Below are 16,510 nucleotides of genomic sequence, written 5' to 3' on the forward strand. Positions count from 1 at the left end.
CGAACGAGGCGCATTATTGCGAAGCATATTGATTAATCTGAAACGCTGCAATTTTTTATCGACGTCTTCTAAATGAAGCGTGAAGTAAACAGTGTGGTGAATGTCCATTGATTTGTCTCGTGTCAGATCACGTCCCTCTGTCACGCACGGTTCACGGTATCAGTGTGTCAGGGAGTGACACACGGGCTCTATTTGTTTGAGCGTCGGCTGCCGTTCAGAAGTTCGTCCTCAGTGCAGGTCAACAGGTAGGCTGTTTTCTTTTCACAAAATTACCTCAATATTTACTTTTGAGCAACGTGCATCAAATACATTTATAACGAATAGGCGCTAAGCGAATACAGGTGAAACGTCACTCTGGAAATGGGAATTGCGGTAATGTAAATTAGCCACTTTATTCCAAGAGACGAGGTCAGTCAGTCTCAGGAATGAGGCTGAAGTCGTTAGTCAGACTTTTTTCTTTAGTTTTATAGAAATAGAAAAGGTCTTTCTTTCCTGAGCCTTCGTTGATGCTGATAAGCGAAGTTTAAATTAACCTCAAACCACTTGAATAGTAAAACCACATCTTACCTTGCTATATAGGAGTTTGTGTGTGTATTTATTATATATATATATATATATATATATATATATATATATATATATATATATATATATATATATATATATATATATATATATATATGCTAATAAAATATTATATGGGCCAATTTATTATTAGAACACAATAATTTGTTTGTTGTTGTTGTTATTGTATTAACAAAAGTGTCATATTTAGGCTACTGCATGTAAGTGGAATTACTTTGTTTACTCTTTCGAAAATCAACTACGCAACGTTTTTGTTGGCCCTTAATAATGCCTTTTAAGTTTATACGTTTTATAAGGTGGATACTTTTCGATACGTATAATCTAGCCTTTATCGATGTTAGTGACGTCAGTGTAGTAACTCTGAGGACGGAGCTCTGAGGAAAGCGAGAGTCTGCGGGTTCTAGATAAAGCGCGGTATCGGCCGCACCCAGGTGCCCCGCGCCCTGAACCCCCCTGCTCGAAATTTAGATTAGGCTCACTTTCAGAGTCTCTATAAGAACTCAATTGTTTAATATATTTACCCTAATGAATAATTTATGTGGGCGTCTTTCTAATAAATGCTTGAAAATGTTGTTACATTACGGAAAATTATTTTCACGTTGCCTATTTTTTTTTTAATTTTTACCACGCTGACCGTCTTTTCCTTTGTTTGCAGCTGTTAAAATCATGTCTGCTTTTCTGCATCACTGCCCCTTCTTGAAGTCCACTCCAGGAACTTCTCTAAGGAATGTGGCAGCCTACTTTGGGTTGGCTGACCGATGTCCGATCATTGTCCGCCAGATCTCCGTAAAAGCCACCCAGTCCACTGAGGAAAAAGGTAATGCAGTAATTATTATATTTTCCATATTATATAATGTTTTCTATACCAGGTCGGCTACAATACAACAACAAAAAAAAAATCTATTTTATAATTAAAATCTCATTGACACCCAATATTGAAAGTCAATAGTCAGTACCTCATCTTATCTTGTATTTATGTGCTTATTGTGTTCAGGCCTCCTCCCTCATAAGGAGCCAAAGCGGCAGTTGGCGACCACAGCCACTCAGGTGGCGATCTCCATGTCCCAGAGCTGTCCTTTTGTTTCCTCTAAGATTGGACTAGTTAAAGCCAGTCCGCAAGTGCAGGAGGATGTCCAGCCCAATCTTGAGCATCAAGATAACTCTGGTAAAACAATGCCCGTCAGTGTGCTAGACTCATATACAGTGGGACTGAAATGATTACATATTGCTTGAGAAGCAGATATAATCTAGCCGACAGGCTGATGTGTTGCAGCAGCTGTCTCTTTTTTTACCACCACAATATAATTAGCTCTCTGCTGAAGAGCCTCTTTTGTCCGAGCAGTGTATCATGCAGGGGTTGGATGCATTTTACATAATAGCACCCAGCTCAGAGGACATTCTCCTCTCTGCAATTTACACCATTTAACTCCAATTTGAGAGACTCCTTAGCTGCGAGTAGTAAGCAGATGAGGACTCAGGCTGCTGATGTAACAAAAGCCAGTCTTCAGACAATCACATTACAGATGAAACGTCAGAAAGCCGCGTGTGCACTAGAAAACAACGTCTAATTGGAAAATTGCAGTTTTCGGGTGTTTTGTAGCCATCGCGGTTTGACAGTTAATGTGCGTAGCCTGTAATTTAAAGAAAATATGGGATTTAAACAATGGCGTTAAATGCAAAACACGTACTGTCGATTTTTGCACACTGAAACAAAGCAAAAGTGTAGAATTTATTTTGCTTGTTTGATGAATTTCTCTCACATTAATGCCCTTTTTCTCCAGGCTTGATGAGTTCGCTGTTCAGTGGCTTGCAAAGTCATCAGTCCCCTGGTCCTACACACCTTCTTGAAAACAACTTTAGTGAGTTTGACTGCATTTTTCTTTAAGATTTACAGTAGTATAAACCATACACCCCATGTATACCAAATACCAAACTGTCATTGGGTCTATAAAAGTTACTAAAATACACCCTATGAACTTATATGTACTTTTAAAGCGTGAAAATGTACCTTTTAGTGTCTACTAATAGGTCTTTCATCCTCGCTGATGATTGCCCATCTGCTTTTTAAATAATTCAGCCACACCCAGTTTCAAGTATGATGACTTCTTCACTCAGAAGATTGTGGAAAAGAAGAATGACCATACCTACCGTATCTTTAAGACGGTGAACCGTTTTGCGGAGGTTTTCCCTTTTGCTGAGGACTATTCCATCCCTGGACGCTTGGGCTCCCAGGTGTCTGTATGGTGCAGTAATGATTACCTAGGCATGAGCCGACATCCCCGAGTTGTCAAGGCCATAGGGTCAGTACACAAAGCAGACAAGGAAATAAGTGTTTGCCATCTTATGTTATTATACTTAGAGAAGAACAAATGAAGGTGCAGCAAAATACACTAACTTAAGTCTTGTTTAAATACCGTATGTGTAGTTTATAATATAATAAAAACAGTATGCTTTTAAGTTTCTTATTGTTTGACTTCGGATATTCATAGCTGCTAAAACAAACTGACCGAATAATCAAAACTTTTAACGTTTCTTAGAGAGGCTTTGCAGAGGCATGGTGCAGGAGCGGGTGGCACCCGAAATATCTCTGGGACGAGTAACTACCATGTGGCCCTGGAGAGTGAACTGGCCTGTCTGCACCAGAAAGATGGAGCACTGGTCTTCTCTTCCTGCTTTGTAGCCAATGATTCCACCCTCTTTACTTTGGCTAAAATGCTCCCAGGTATCCAACAGAACTGTATGACCCGCCTGTGCTTAATGAATGTGTGAATTCACACATTTATTAAATTTATACTGCTATTAAAAACTATACTGTAATTAAAAAATATTTATTTGATCAAATGAATTGCACAAACAATTATTAGAAAATAGGATTAACATAAGTGTTTTCTAATTTAAAAATATCACACTGCTTAATAAAAACTGCCTGATATATATATATATATATATATATATATATATATATATATATATATATATATATATATGTGTGCGTGTGTGTGTGTGTGTGTGTGTGTGTGTTTCAACCCATGTATTTTCTAAGATTCCACTTAATAACATCCTCTCTTTGCATAGGCTGTGAGATCTACTCAGACATGGGTAATCATGCCTCCATGATCCAGGGCATCAGGAACAGTGGGGCCAAACGCTTCATTTTCCGACACAACGATGCCAGTCATCTGGAGGAATTGCTCAGCCGCTCGGATCCACTCACACCCAAAATCGTGGCTTTTGAGACCGTTCATTCAATGGATGGTAAGTAGATGGGGCTTTCACGTAACTGTCTCAAAAGAGATTGTTTCTTAGTATTGTAAATAGGGGACTAGCGACACCGCGTTTATGGGTTTGAATCCTAGGGAATAATGAACTGATATTGCTAGTCACCTTACTGGGTGTCCATTTATTTATTTATTTTTTTTTATGTCCAGCCAAATACAGCTCATTTTATCTTCGTAACCACCCTTTTATGAGACGCTTAGACTTGTGGAATAATGAATTGTCAACTAATAATAGCGCATTTCTACACTTCATCTTTAACTGTAAAAATACCTTGTTTTTCAGGTGCAATTTGCCCTCTAGAAGAGCTATGTGATGTAGCGCATAAATATGGAGCTCTGACTTTTGTGGATGAGGTCCACGCTGTTGGACTTTATGGGGCTCACGGAGCAGGTGTAGGAGAGAGAGACAACATCATGCACAAGATCGATATTGTCTCTGGAACTCTGGGTAAGACGGATACAGCCAATATCAAGTGAAGGGTCCTATCCTGTAATTTTGCCTCTCCAGGTGTTGTTGCCTCTCAAGTTTGCTGATACTGTTTAAAATGTCTGTAGGTAAGGCATTTGGCTGTGTGGGTGGTTACATAGCCAGCACGGCCGCCCTAGTGGACACTGTGCGCTCTTACGCCGCCGGTTTCATCTTTACTACCTCCTTGCCTCCCATGGTGTTGGCGGGGGCTCTGGAATCAGTGCGTGTGCTGAAGAGCCCGGAAGGCCAAGCTTTGCGCAGAACCCATCAGAGAAACGTCAAACACATGAGACAGCTGCTGCTGGACGCTGGACTGCCTGTGATCAACTGCCCTAGCCACATCATTCCCATACGGGTCGGTGTTTGCACAAACCATTACGTCCTTCATTGTATAGTTCACCCAGAAATTAAAATTCTGTCATGATTTATTCAAGCAATAATGCCATTCGATCAATCCATTTGGTGTTGTTTTAGAACACCTTTATGTCCTTTTTGGATCTTGTACGTTTTGGTCACGTAAGCTTTAAACATAGGGACAGAAACCTCACAGTTTCATTAAAAATATCTTAATCTACCTTTTTTCAAGATTAGCTAAAGTCTTATGGGTTTCTAGCAACATGGGTTATGAAAAAAATTATCAGTGTAGTTACATATATATATATATATATATATATATATATATATATATATATATATATATATATATATGTATATATATATATATATATATATATATATATATATATATATATATATATATATATATATATGTATATATATGTATATATATATATATGTATATATATATATATATATATATGTATATGTATATATATATATATATATATATATATATATATATATATATATATATATATATATATATATATATATATATATATATATATATATATATATATATATATATATATATATATATATATATATATATATATGTATATATATATATATATATATATATATGTATATATATATATATATATATATATGTATATGTATATATATATGTATATATATATGTATATATGTATATATACTAAAGAAATCCTTTGTCTGCACAGATATAAATGTTTACCCCTTAAATCTGATATTACAGGTTGGAAATGCAGCAAAAAACTCTCAGGTGTGTGATATTCTGTTGGAGAAACACAACATCTATGTGCAGGCCATAAATTACCCAACAGTGCCTCGTGGAGAAGAGCTGTTGCGGTTGGCTCCTTCTCCTTTCCACAATCCCATTATGATGAACTACTTTGTAGGTGAGTGGTCATGGAATTAGCTAAACTCACTTCACTTTAAAGATGAAGAGTTTCATTTCTTTACTGCTGGTGCCACTAAACGGAACGGCAGTTTCATTTTCTGCACCACTCTGACATCTGCCATTGTTGTAGGGGTGCATTCTTTTTAAACTGGTAATGGTTTGAGTCAGAATTTTTAATAATTGAATTTAATATTTTGTGTTGGACAGAGAAACTGTTGGAGGTCTGGCAGGAGGTTGGACTACCGCTGAACGGACCAGCTATGGCCTCCTGCACTTTCTGTGACCGGCCTCTTTATTTTGACCTCATGAGCGAGTGGGAGAAGTCCTACTTTGGGAACATGGAGCCGAGATACATCACTGTGGCAGCACAGTGAGTCAGTATCAGCAGACCAAGATGAAGATCTGTTTTATCAGATTAGATTGACTCTAAATCCAGAATATTTTTATGGTAAAATAAATGTAGAGGGTGCTTAATAATGTCCTTAATTTAAAGCAGTTTGTGGCAATACGTGATAAAATAGTGCTTCTATGTTGTTTGCTGTGACTGTTACTGATAAAAGAATTTTTTTTAATCACATATTCATATAAATGTACCACTAAAATTTGTTGTTGATAATTTGGCTAAATTCCGCATTAACTGTGTGTCCCCTCTGCATGATGACAAACCTGCACACGGGCACTTTTTGGTCATTTTCTGTTATTGGTATTATTGTATGCTTATGTATGCATGCAAGAGAGATATTTAATAACAGCGTACACTGAAACTATGCCACATGCCGTCTTCCTTTTTTTGGACCATTCGCACTTAAATTGAATGAATGTAAAAAAATTCAATAAATGAGTCACAACACAATGTCTCAGATTACTCATTATTACCACTTGGTTACAAATACCAACAAAAGTGGAAGTTATATTTGATATATTTTAACAGAGGATTTTTATGTCTAGGTGAACTGTGTCAGATGTGTCTTGGCCCCTTTCATTTAAAACACCACACTGCCACCTGCCGGACAGTAATAGAAGTGTCACTTCTAACAACCTTTGTGCAAGTGCATTTAAACAAGGTGTTTATAATATTAAATTATTATAATGTATAGTGTATAAATACATAGCCTACACAACTTTATGTGCCTTAGAGTATTTTTATTGTTCAAGGCATCGATGATACAAAACCCATTTTCTGTTTGCTTTTTAATAGCTGGCCATGTTCTGTAAGAGATGAAAAAAAAAAACACTAGCATTAAACACAGTCCAAAATGCTACAACATTAAACTCAATTTGCATGTTATTACAGATGTTTGCTAATATAAAACACTTACCTTGCTGATCCAGTCAATGTAGGCGCTCACACGAGTGAAAACGGTGGGCTTCTTGTTATAATTGCAGCTAAGTCCTGAACCAAAGCTCACGATACCATGGACCTCCCAAGCGCCGTCGCTACCAGCACAGTTCAGGGGGCCACCAGAATCACCCTGTGTTGTGATACGAGGCAGTGTTCGTTTTTTATTTTTATTATTATTATTATTATTAATTTAATGTCTTTTAAACTTCGTAAATGATTTGTTATGTTATATTCACTTTATGTATTTATTTCAGATTTTTATTTATTTCGAATTTCGAATCTTGCCTTATTTAGACTAGATACACTCTCATAAATAAAGGTGCAAGAGTTGTCATTTTCAAAAGGTGCATGTTTGTACCTAAATGGTCCATTTTGGTATCTTAAGTGTACTTAAAGTGTACTTAAATATTTGAACCTATTTGTACTTTCTTAAAAGGTTCCACCCCAGTTTTGTACCTTTTTCTGAGAGTGTATGGTAACAGACTATAAGTCATCAATATCTCCTTACATTGCATCCAGCGACAACACCATCTCCACCAGCGCAGACCATGTTTTGCGTGACCTGCGAGCCCCACCAGTCAGACTTAGAGCAGGTGGCGTGATCCACCACAGGAAGCAGAGCCTGCTGCAGGATATCAGCAAGGGGTCCATTAGCTAGTTGTTAACAATGAAAAAAGGTAGGTCAGAAGGCTGAAAAAAAGTCGACAATGCGGATACATTATCTTCTAATCTTGCTCTGGTCAGTCAACCTCCTCCGTATCCATCAACATTACTTACTGTAAAGACGTCCCCAACCAGTGACGTAGCAGGGAGCATTGTGAGGCAGAACATTCCCATCAGCGGGCAGACAAGCTGGAGTGATAGTGTCACTTGGAGTGATGGCGCTCTCCAGTTTGATCAGGGCGATGTCATTACTGTGACCCAGACACAACATCAAAGTGAAATTCATTGCGCAAGATATTCAAGACATGCATCTCTTTTGTTTCTAGGGAGACTTTTGGCTACTGTACCGGATAGTGAAGGAATTCCAGCCCTCGTGGACGATGATCTTTCCAGCGCCGATGGCCACAGATCCGTTCTCCTCCTCCTTCAGGCTATGTTTTCCCAGATACACCCTGTAAGTTCTGCTACTGCTGCAGGGTCACGAGAAGAGGACAAAGCATTCAGAAACACTCACAAATGTTAAACACCATGGTACTAAATATGATTTTATTTCTAACCAGGCCTGCGTTTGAGTTCCTCGCACTAACCTGATGCAGTGAGCAGCTGTCAGAACCCACTCATTGGAAATAAGACTTCCGCCGCAAGTGTGGTACCAGCTGCTGCCGCTTTTGTATTGAAGAGAGATCTGGGGAAACAACAGAACAAGGCTCAGTTGTCTTTCTTATGTCGCTGTGTTTATAATCTAGCAAGTATTACTTTTTAAAGGCCTTCAAATGTCTTTTTAAGAACGTAACAATTTAATCACATTTGCTAAATTTTTGTCAAGGGAATATAAAAATAAAATTGGTGAACTTAGGTTTACTCGATTCATTTTTAGAAAAAACGTCAAATCGAATCTGACTCATCAGGCTTTTGAGGAATGTTTGTTTGTATTGCATTGCATTAGGCTATATATTTCACCAAGAATTAAACAATAAGAATCATGAAGCTTTGATGTTTAGTTGTATTTAGATAATGATAAGTCTAATTATTATAATACTATTATTATGATCTCATTGATTTCTAAGGCTTCGCAGGGTTAACGTAGGGTAGAAATGAAGATTAACAGGAATGTGCATGTACCTGCCAGGGCCAGCTGTTTGGACGGACATCCACACCCCCCACAACCCTCGATATAATAGGAGGGAAGGTGGGAAGCCCACATCCGTAAGCTGAGGTGAAACATAAAACACATTCAAGTAATGTAATTGTTTTAAAATGCTAAAGAAGACTTACGCTTCAGCTCCTGCATGTTTACTTTAAAAACTAGTCATTATTACAGTATATTATTAGTCTTTAAAGGCTTCTTACCTCCGACAAACAGAACAGCCAAGACCACAAACTTCATCATGGTTGTATCTTCAGCGTCGGCTCTCTCTTCGGGGGTTTATATACTCGCTTTCAGCGTAATGTATGACCCCAGTTAAGCAATCGTTTAGAACGAATGTCCTTGACTGCTTTAGAAAAAAAAAACCTTTGGGTACACTTTGACTTTGAAAATTCATAGGCTATAATCTAATCACTTTAAAGTAATTTTTTCCGGTTGATTAAGATGTTAAACATTTGGTGTGTTCTCATACTTAATTTCACAACAAAAATAAAACAACAACACGTTTTATTCAGTTCTTGAATTTAATTTGAACTTGAATAAATGTATATAAATGAAGACCATACAAAAATTATATATATATATATATATATATATATATATATATATATACCATCAGATGTTATGAAATGTAGAAATTATTATTATTATTATTATTATTATTAGATTAAGCATGGCTTTGTGCAAAAGGTGTTATTGTTCGTATCAGTAAGCCATCTGTGCATTTCACAGGCCACATCTGGTCACTAAAGTAATTATTATTATAGTTATTTATCTTTTTATTTATAAGTTCATTTATTTTATGTAGTATTTTTTTAGGTATTTAAGTATTCATTAGGTACAAAGGTAGATTTTAAGCATTTGACTTGACATGTAAAGTTTTCTTGAGGAACCTAAAAATTTTTACCCCTCTAACTAAACTAAAACACCACACTGCCACCCACTGGGCTGTAATTGAAATGTCATTGAGCTTAAAAACCTCACAACCACAACATGATCATATTATGCATTTTCTATGAAATACCATTAACAACAATGTGTGCAAAGAACTAAATCATACAGGACATATATGCATTTGAACCATTTATTTATAATACTTCTCTGCTGGGGGCCAAACTGACCTGGTTTCTACTCAGTTTGTGAAAAATACAAAAAATTCATGTTAGAACACAAAAACTCTATTGTAGCTTGTAAATTATGTTATGTATTCTGTGGAGTTGTGGATCAATTTGGTCTCACATATTTATTTTCAAAATTAGTTGCACAGACACACACATAAACTTAGATTTTTGTAAAAGTGTTTTTAGAACTGTAAAAGTAGAAAAAAAGTGAAGTTAAAACAAGTCTTGAAATTCTTATGTGTTTCATATTTTAGCATTTGACAAGCTTTTTTTTTGGCAAATTGCATGAAAACCAATTCCGATAAAAGTTGTAACAATTTTTGTATAGCCTTTCTAAAACACATTTATGTGTTAAAACTTTCCATGAACATTCATGACCCTTAATATGAAATATCTTCGTAAAAAAAATGTACAGTTTAACCAATATTTTGAGCAGTCTAAAAAAAAAGGGAATGTAGGTCAAATGAACCCCAGCACTGGTTTTTATTGTGTAAGACATGGATGACAGAAAACTCCCGTTTCTGCTTGCATTTTAATAACCGGCAATGCTCTGTAAAAGATAAGGAATTGAAAATATTAGTATTCATTTCTATCACGAGCACCTTCCAAAATCACACGTAGCTTAATTTGTCAGTCAGTAGCATGTTTGCTGTCATAAAGCACTTACCTTGCTGATCCAGTCAATGTAGGCGCTCACACGAGTGAAAATGTTGGGCTTCTTGCCTATCAGGCAGCTCATTGAACTTTGATAGGTTAAAACACCATGGACTTCCCAAGTACCACTGCTACCTGCGCAATTTAGGGGGCCACCAGTGTCACCCTGTTTGTGTGAAATAGAGGGTGACAGATTTAGCTATATTTATTCATTTGCACTACAAAGTAAAACAATTAACCATTTTGGAGTCACATCATTGAAATGTAATTCAAATGGTCTGCAGAGAACTAAAACACTTATCAAACATTTCCCTTCTTTTTTTTTTTTTTTTTGACTGATTAATTCTGCCTTTTTTTATCACACCCCATTCATATTGCCAAAATCTCCTTACAGTACATCCAGCAACAACACCATCTCCACCAGCGCAGACCATGTTTTGTGTGACCTTCGAGCCCCACCAGTCAGACCTAGAGCAGGTGGCGTGATCCACCACAGGAAGCAGAGCCTGCTGCAGGATATCGTGAGGGGGTCCATTGACTAGTCCACGAAATTGGAAAAAGAGGGTAAGGAAAAATTCTAAGAAGAATATTTGCTCTCTAAAAAACTTCATCAGGGTTACTTACTGTAGAAAGATCCCCAACCAGTGACATAGCAGGGGGCATTGTGGGGCAGAATATACCCATCCGGTGGAAGACATGCGGGGCTGATAGTGCCACTTAGGGTCACAGGAGTCTGCAGTTTGATCAGGGCGATGTCATCACTGCGACCCAGAAATAACATAAAAAATGAATATAATATTTAAAACATGGGGCTTTAAATATACGCAGAGGATAAGTTATCTTCTCACAAGTCTAATAGTCGCACACACACATACACACAAATGAGTTGTAACATTGTATCTTATTCCTTTGTGAAATAATGAATTCTCTTGGCCACCATTACCGTATAGAGTTAGAATTCCATGCGGGATGGATAATTATCTTGCTAGGGGAGATGGCGATAGATCCACTCTCTAGCATATACAGGTTATGTTTTCCCAGATACACTCTGTAACTCCTGGAACTGCTGTAAAGAACAAACTTATATCATGTATTATTTATAATACAGTGTGTGTCAGACTGAAAAGTCAAAAATTGTTAAATGACCACGAGAAGAGCGTAACACTACTGCAATTTGCAAAAGGTTTAGGCATGACCGTGGAACAGTTCCATTGTAGTCCATCTCCTATTCTAAAAAGGCTGTCTTGCAGAGATGGAGTAGAAATGAACTCCTAAAACTTACTGCCAGATTCTGGAAGATAAATTCTTCTAACAGTGGTATAAGAGCGTGTGGTGGTCCTTCAAGAGTCACTCTCAACTTATCTGTATACAGAGCCTATATAAAATTAGTCTTTGTCTATTTTACAACTCTCGTGGCTCACTTCATCGGGAAAAGGAAAACCTCCTGCCTAATAATGATGCTCACCTAAATAAAATGAGTTTTTCACTTCTTTGTCTTCACGGATTAAACTGTATATCACTTAAAAATGATTAAATACTAAATTAATAATAGATACTTCAAAGAATACCATAGTAGTCTATTATGTAAATGTTAGTATTTTAGTATTTAGTATTGCACATCTTTACATTTTCTTTGTAAACTTCAGTCAGCTTCATTGCATCAGAAAAATAATGTCGTCCTGACCCACCAAGCAAGGCTTACCTAATACAGTGAGCAGCAATCAAAACCCACTCATCGGAAATGAGGGTGCCACCACACATGTGGTACCAGCTTCCACTGTGCATGTACTGGAGGGAGATCTGGGTGATAAAATAACAGAAATTAAATGTTTCAGTTTTTTAATTAGCTGGTGGGTTGATAGTAGTTTTAATGTGATGTAACTGAAATAATGACAAGTGTATGAACTGTACCTGCCAGGGCCAGCTGTGTGGAAGTGCATCTACACCCCCATAGACCTTTGATAGGACAGGAGGGTAGGTGGGAAGCCCACAACCGTAGGCTAAAAAAAACCAACAAAATTTGTGTTTAATCGGTTGACAATGATTGAAACTGTGAAGCGATCGGTTGATATATATATTAGCGCTGTCAATCAATTAATTGCAATTAATCACATCCAAAACAAATATTTTTTTACATAATATATGTATGTGTATGTGTATATTTATTATGTATATATAAATGCACACAGATATAGCCTATATAACATATTTACCTATATGTAAATGTATATAGCTATATTTATATGTCATATATAAATATATTTAATATGTAAATGTAACATATTTTTATTAAATATAGACATGCATGTGTTTGTATTTATATGTACATAATAAATAAAAACAGCATATATTATGTAAACAATAACTTTTATTTTAGATTTGATTAATTCCTTTAAGGAAATCTATCTGTCTATCTGTCTATCTGTCTATCTGTCTATCTGTCTATCTATCTATCTATCTATCTATCTATAAAACACACACACACACACACACACACACACACACACACACACACACACACACACACACACACACACACACAATATCATATAGTGGTTTCCCTATAGTGGTATTACTCCCTCACAGTAGTAAGTTTGTTTTAATAACAGAAAATACAAGAATATAATACTAAACAATATATATAACCCTTAATAATAATAATCTTTAAAAAAGAATGCTTGTAATTTGTATTCACACATACTATGATTAGCATTTTTTTATTTCTGCATTAAATGTAGCTTAGAATTTTTGGAAAGGTAATAAATCCAAAAATATCAGGCTGATACAACTGTCCTGATACAGCAGAGAAAAACGCCACATTCAGTTTTTCATTACATTTATTTTTCATATATATTAAAGTCATATAAAATTTTTCATACATATTAAAGTCATTACATTTATAAAATAGATTTAAAGCAGATTTCACACTGTAAGTCATTACTCATGAGACATTAAAATAACAATCTCCTATGAAAAGTTTTTCTTTTTCTTTATCATTATTAAAAACATTAAGGCTATTTTATCAGTCCTTAAGACTTCTTACCTCCAACAACCAGAACAGCCATAAGCACAGGCTTCATCGTGTTTATATACAAGCAAATTCACTCTCAATTCGTCTTTAGAAATGAATGATTGCTTTAGGAAAAAACTTGCCCGAAAAAGTACTTCTCCGGTGCACTTTGACCTTAATATTCCACAGGGTGGAATCTAATCAAAATAATTTTGCTGTTGATTAACAGGTTGAAGGCTTGTTCTCATATTCAGTTTGACTGCAGAATCATCTTTTTTCTTTCTTTATTTTCATGTACTTCAAGTAAACGTCTTCAGTTCCCAAAATACATTAATCTTTATATTTTTAGTGCTTTTACAAATTTGTTGTAATCCTGAAAGTTCACAAAACTTAAAAAAAAAACCAAAAAATCCCACAGAATATGCAGTGTTTTGTGAAGCACAAAAAGCCATCTGGCTTTGGCAAGAGATTACTCTTCATATCAGCATGTCATCTGTGCATTTCACAGGCTGCATATATTAAACCTCTAAGATAGCTGATATTTTTGGATGTTTATCTACAAGGCTAAATGATACCGGGAATGCTATCGGTGCTTTGCAAAAGGAAATGTAACAGCTTTGAGTTGCTGTCCAGGTCCAGGTTAGTTATATAAGTGACGGGTATTTGCCTGTAACTATTGCAATCAGGCATCATGAAATTTGTGATCTTGGCTCTGTTCATTGCTGGCGGTAAGAATTTGTCTACTTCAAACTCTAAAAAGAGCCGTTTTCTGGTACTGTGGTTCCTAAGCTGTGGAATGAGCAGGAATATCTTTCACATTTCATACAGATAGGCTTTGCAGCTAATGATCCTGAGCAGGCGTATCATTGTGTGTGCTTGTGTGTTGTCTTGAAACAGCCTACGGTTGTGGGCAGCCCACCTATAAACCTGTCGCCTCAAGGGTGGTGGGTGGAACTGATGTTAAACCAAACAGCTGGCCATGGCAGGTATTACGAATATTGCACTGTAAAAAAAATATTTTCTAGTATATTTTACGACAAGTTACTTTTCGCTCTTCATTTTTTGTAACAACTGAGCAATTTTTGAGCAAATAATTTCAAACGCATTACCAAATTCACTGAATCCTTTAGTTCAACACTCTCCACCTTCTCAATTTCAGGTGTCCCTCCAGTACCAGAGCGGCTCCAGCTTTTACCACACTTGTGGTGGCACCCTGATCGATAAGCAGTGGGTTTTGACTGCTGCTCATTGCATCGGGTAAGGTCAAGAATCAAAAGGATGCAGTGAACGCTTTCATGAGAAGAACTAAAACTATGTCTTAAACTTCTGCCAAGCAGCAGCCGCACTTACAGAGTGTACCTGGGCAAGCACAACCTGGCACTCAGCAGTGAGTCCGGCTCTCTCGCCATCTCTCCTTCCAGGATTATCGTGCACGAGAACTGGGATTCCTACAATATCCGGTTGGTTCTCGTCTAATTAGAATGTAGGGGAATAAAAAATCTAACCTGAGAGTGTGTTTTTGATACGTTTGTGTGTTTTCCAGCAATGACATTGCTCTGATCAAGTTGTCGAGTCCAGTGACTTTCACTGACAAGATTTCACCTGCTTGCCTGCCTGATTCCGGCAGCATTCTGCCACACAACTTCTCTTGTTATGTCACTGGCTGGGGACGCCTCTGGAGTAGGTGCCTTTCTGCTGCTTTTTTCTTCTTTTTTTCAGGGATTTTTTTTCTTTAAGTTGTCCTGTTTGTTTTTTTTTCTCCTTAGCCAACGGCCCCATTGCTGATATCCTGCAGCAAGCTCTGCTCCCTGTTGTGGACTACAATACCTGCACTAAATCTGACTGGTGGGGCAATCTTGTGACCAACCTCATGGTGTGCGCTGGTGGAGACGGAGTCGTGTCCAGCTGCAATGTGAGTTTGATACACACTTTTTATTTATAATGTTTGTATTTCGATATTCCATTATTAATAACCAGTATGCGTGTAAAATGTACACTAATGATGTTAACTCACTTGTACAGGGTGATTCTGGTGGCCCTCTGAACTGCCAGGGAAGTGACGGCACCTGGGATGTGCATGGTATTGTGAGTTTTGGCTCCAGCTTGGGCTGCAACTACCCCAAAAAGCCCTCCGTCTTCACCCGTGTGTCTGGCTACATTTCCTGGATCAACAATGTGAGTATACAGTGCTTTATAAACCTGTTGGTATTTTTCTGAAAGCATGTCATCTTTCGCATATCCTGGTGACATAAATTAAAGACATTTGAATATTTAAACAAGTCTCTTCTTTTTCAGGTGATGACCTCTTATTAAAGTGCGAAAGGTGTGGTTCAACACAAAATCAACACAACAACAACAATAACAAAAGAAATGTGGAATCAATAAACAGATTTATTCAACAACTATCTGTCTGCTTTTGGCCTAAATTTAAAAAAAAATATATTATATATTATATGTATTAAATATATAATAATATATATATAACACCCAAAACACAGCTGTTATGGTTTGTTTATGGTTGTCTTTGTATTTCCATTCCATTTTCCCAATAATAATAATAATAATAATAATAATAATAATATGCTTTTGGCCTAAAAAAAAAAGTAGAAGTAACTTTCATACTTCATAAAAGTAGAAGTAACTTTCATTTCAAGTGTAATAACCTTGTTTGGCTTATTGATTAGGCTACCATTTGTATGAGAAATATCAAATACCATAGTTAAACTATACCATGTAGTGTAGTTATGTATAGTGAAGTGCAGCAAAACCATAATTTGTGGTTACCACAGTTTAACTATAGTAGCGTGGTAGGCGTGGTTTTTGATTTTATTGGTGGTAAAAACGTGGTTAATTTTCGACAATAAAGCGTTCAAAATTATTGTTTTTAACAGAAAGACATCAAGTCATAAGCACATAATTTACAAGTACATACTCTTGAATTCTTTCATTTATTCTGACA

The 16,510-nt window shown here is 36.5% G+C and overlaps 4 protein-coding genes across 5 annotated transcripts; 2 read left to right on the forward strand and 2 right to left on the reverse strand.

Moving 5' to 3' along the window:
- Nucleotides 1-88: 88 nt before the first annotated feature.
- Nucleotides 89-6,464, forward strand: alas2 (aminolevulinate, delta-, synthase 2). Its single transcript, XM_043246119.1, has 11 exons — nt 89-245; nt 1,241-1,402; nt 1,580-1,750; nt 2,367-2,444; nt 2,663-2,885; nt 3,123-3,307; nt 3,661-3,840; nt 4,147-4,311; nt 4,419-4,687; nt 5,450-5,612; nt 5,822-6,464. The coding sequence occupies exons 2-11, from the start codon at nt 1,252-1,254 to the stop codon at nt 5,986-5,988; spliced, it is 1,752 nt and encodes a 583-aa protein (XP_043102054.1). The 5' UTR covers nt 89-245; nt 1,241-1,251; the 3' UTR covers nt 5,989-6,464.
- Nucleotides 6,465-6,740: 276 nt separating this feature from the next.
- LOC122349964 (chymotrypsin-like elastase family member 2A) lies at nt 6,741-9,111 on the reverse strand. Its single transcript, XM_043246120.1, has 8 exons — nt 8,970-9,111; nt 8,742-8,830; nt 8,207-8,304; nt 7,967-8,089; nt 7,734-7,870; nt 7,465-7,610; nt 6,934-7,086; nt 6,741-6,823 (listed from the first exon to the last, which is right to left on the reverse strand). The coding sequence occupies exons 1-8, from the start codon at nt 9,007-9,009 to the stop codon at nt 6,806-6,808; spliced, it is 804 nt and encodes a 267-aa protein (XP_043102055.1). The 5' UTR covers nt 9,010-9,111; the 3' UTR covers nt 6,741-6,805.
- Nucleotides 9,112-9,836: 725 nt separating this feature from the next.
- Nucleotides 9,837-13,732, reverse strand: LOC122349966 (chymotrypsin-like elastase family member 2A). Of its 2 annotated transcripts, none has more exons than XM_043246124.1 (8): nt 13,585-13,732; nt 12,453-12,541; nt 12,244-12,341; nt 11,485-11,604; nt 11,166-11,302; nt 10,934-11,079; nt 10,555-10,707; nt 9,837-10,437 (listed from the first exon to the last, which is right to left on the reverse strand). In XM_043246124.1, the coding sequence occupies exons 1-8, from the start codon at nt 13,619-13,621 to the stop codon at nt 10,420-10,422; spliced, it is 798 nt and encodes a 265-aa protein (XP_043102059.1). In that variant the 5' UTR covers nt 13,622-13,732; the 3' UTR covers nt 9,837-10,419. The 2 variants fall into 2 exon arrangements, with proteins under 2 accessions (XP_043102059.1, XP_043102057.1); XM_043246122.1 differs by having other exon boundaries at nt 11,485-11,607.
- Nucleotides 13,733-14,130: 398 nt separating this feature from the next.
- LOC122349965 (chymotrypsin-like elastase family member 2A) lies at nt 14,131-15,954 on the forward strand. Its single transcript, XM_043246121.1, has 8 exons — nt 14,131-14,279; nt 14,449-14,537; nt 14,711-14,808; nt 14,889-15,011; nt 15,095-15,231; nt 15,318-15,463; nt 15,574-15,726; nt 15,847-15,954. The coding sequence occupies exons 1-8, from the start codon at nt 14,243-14,245 to the stop codon at nt 15,862-15,864; spliced, it is 801 nt and encodes a 266-aa protein (XP_043102056.1). The 5' UTR covers nt 14,131-14,242; the 3' UTR covers nt 15,865-15,954.
- The last annotated feature ends 556 nt before the right edge of the window (nt 15,955-16,510 follow it).

The sequence above is a fragment of the Puntigrus tetrazona genome, chromosome 8 (genome assembly GCF_018831695.1).
Source record: "Puntigrus tetrazona isolate hp1 chromosome 8, ASM1883169v1, whole genome shotgun sequence".
Taxonomy (NCBI): domain Eukaryota; kingdom Metazoa; phylum Chordata; class Actinopteri; order Cypriniformes; family Cyprinidae; genus Puntigrus; species Puntigrus tetrazona.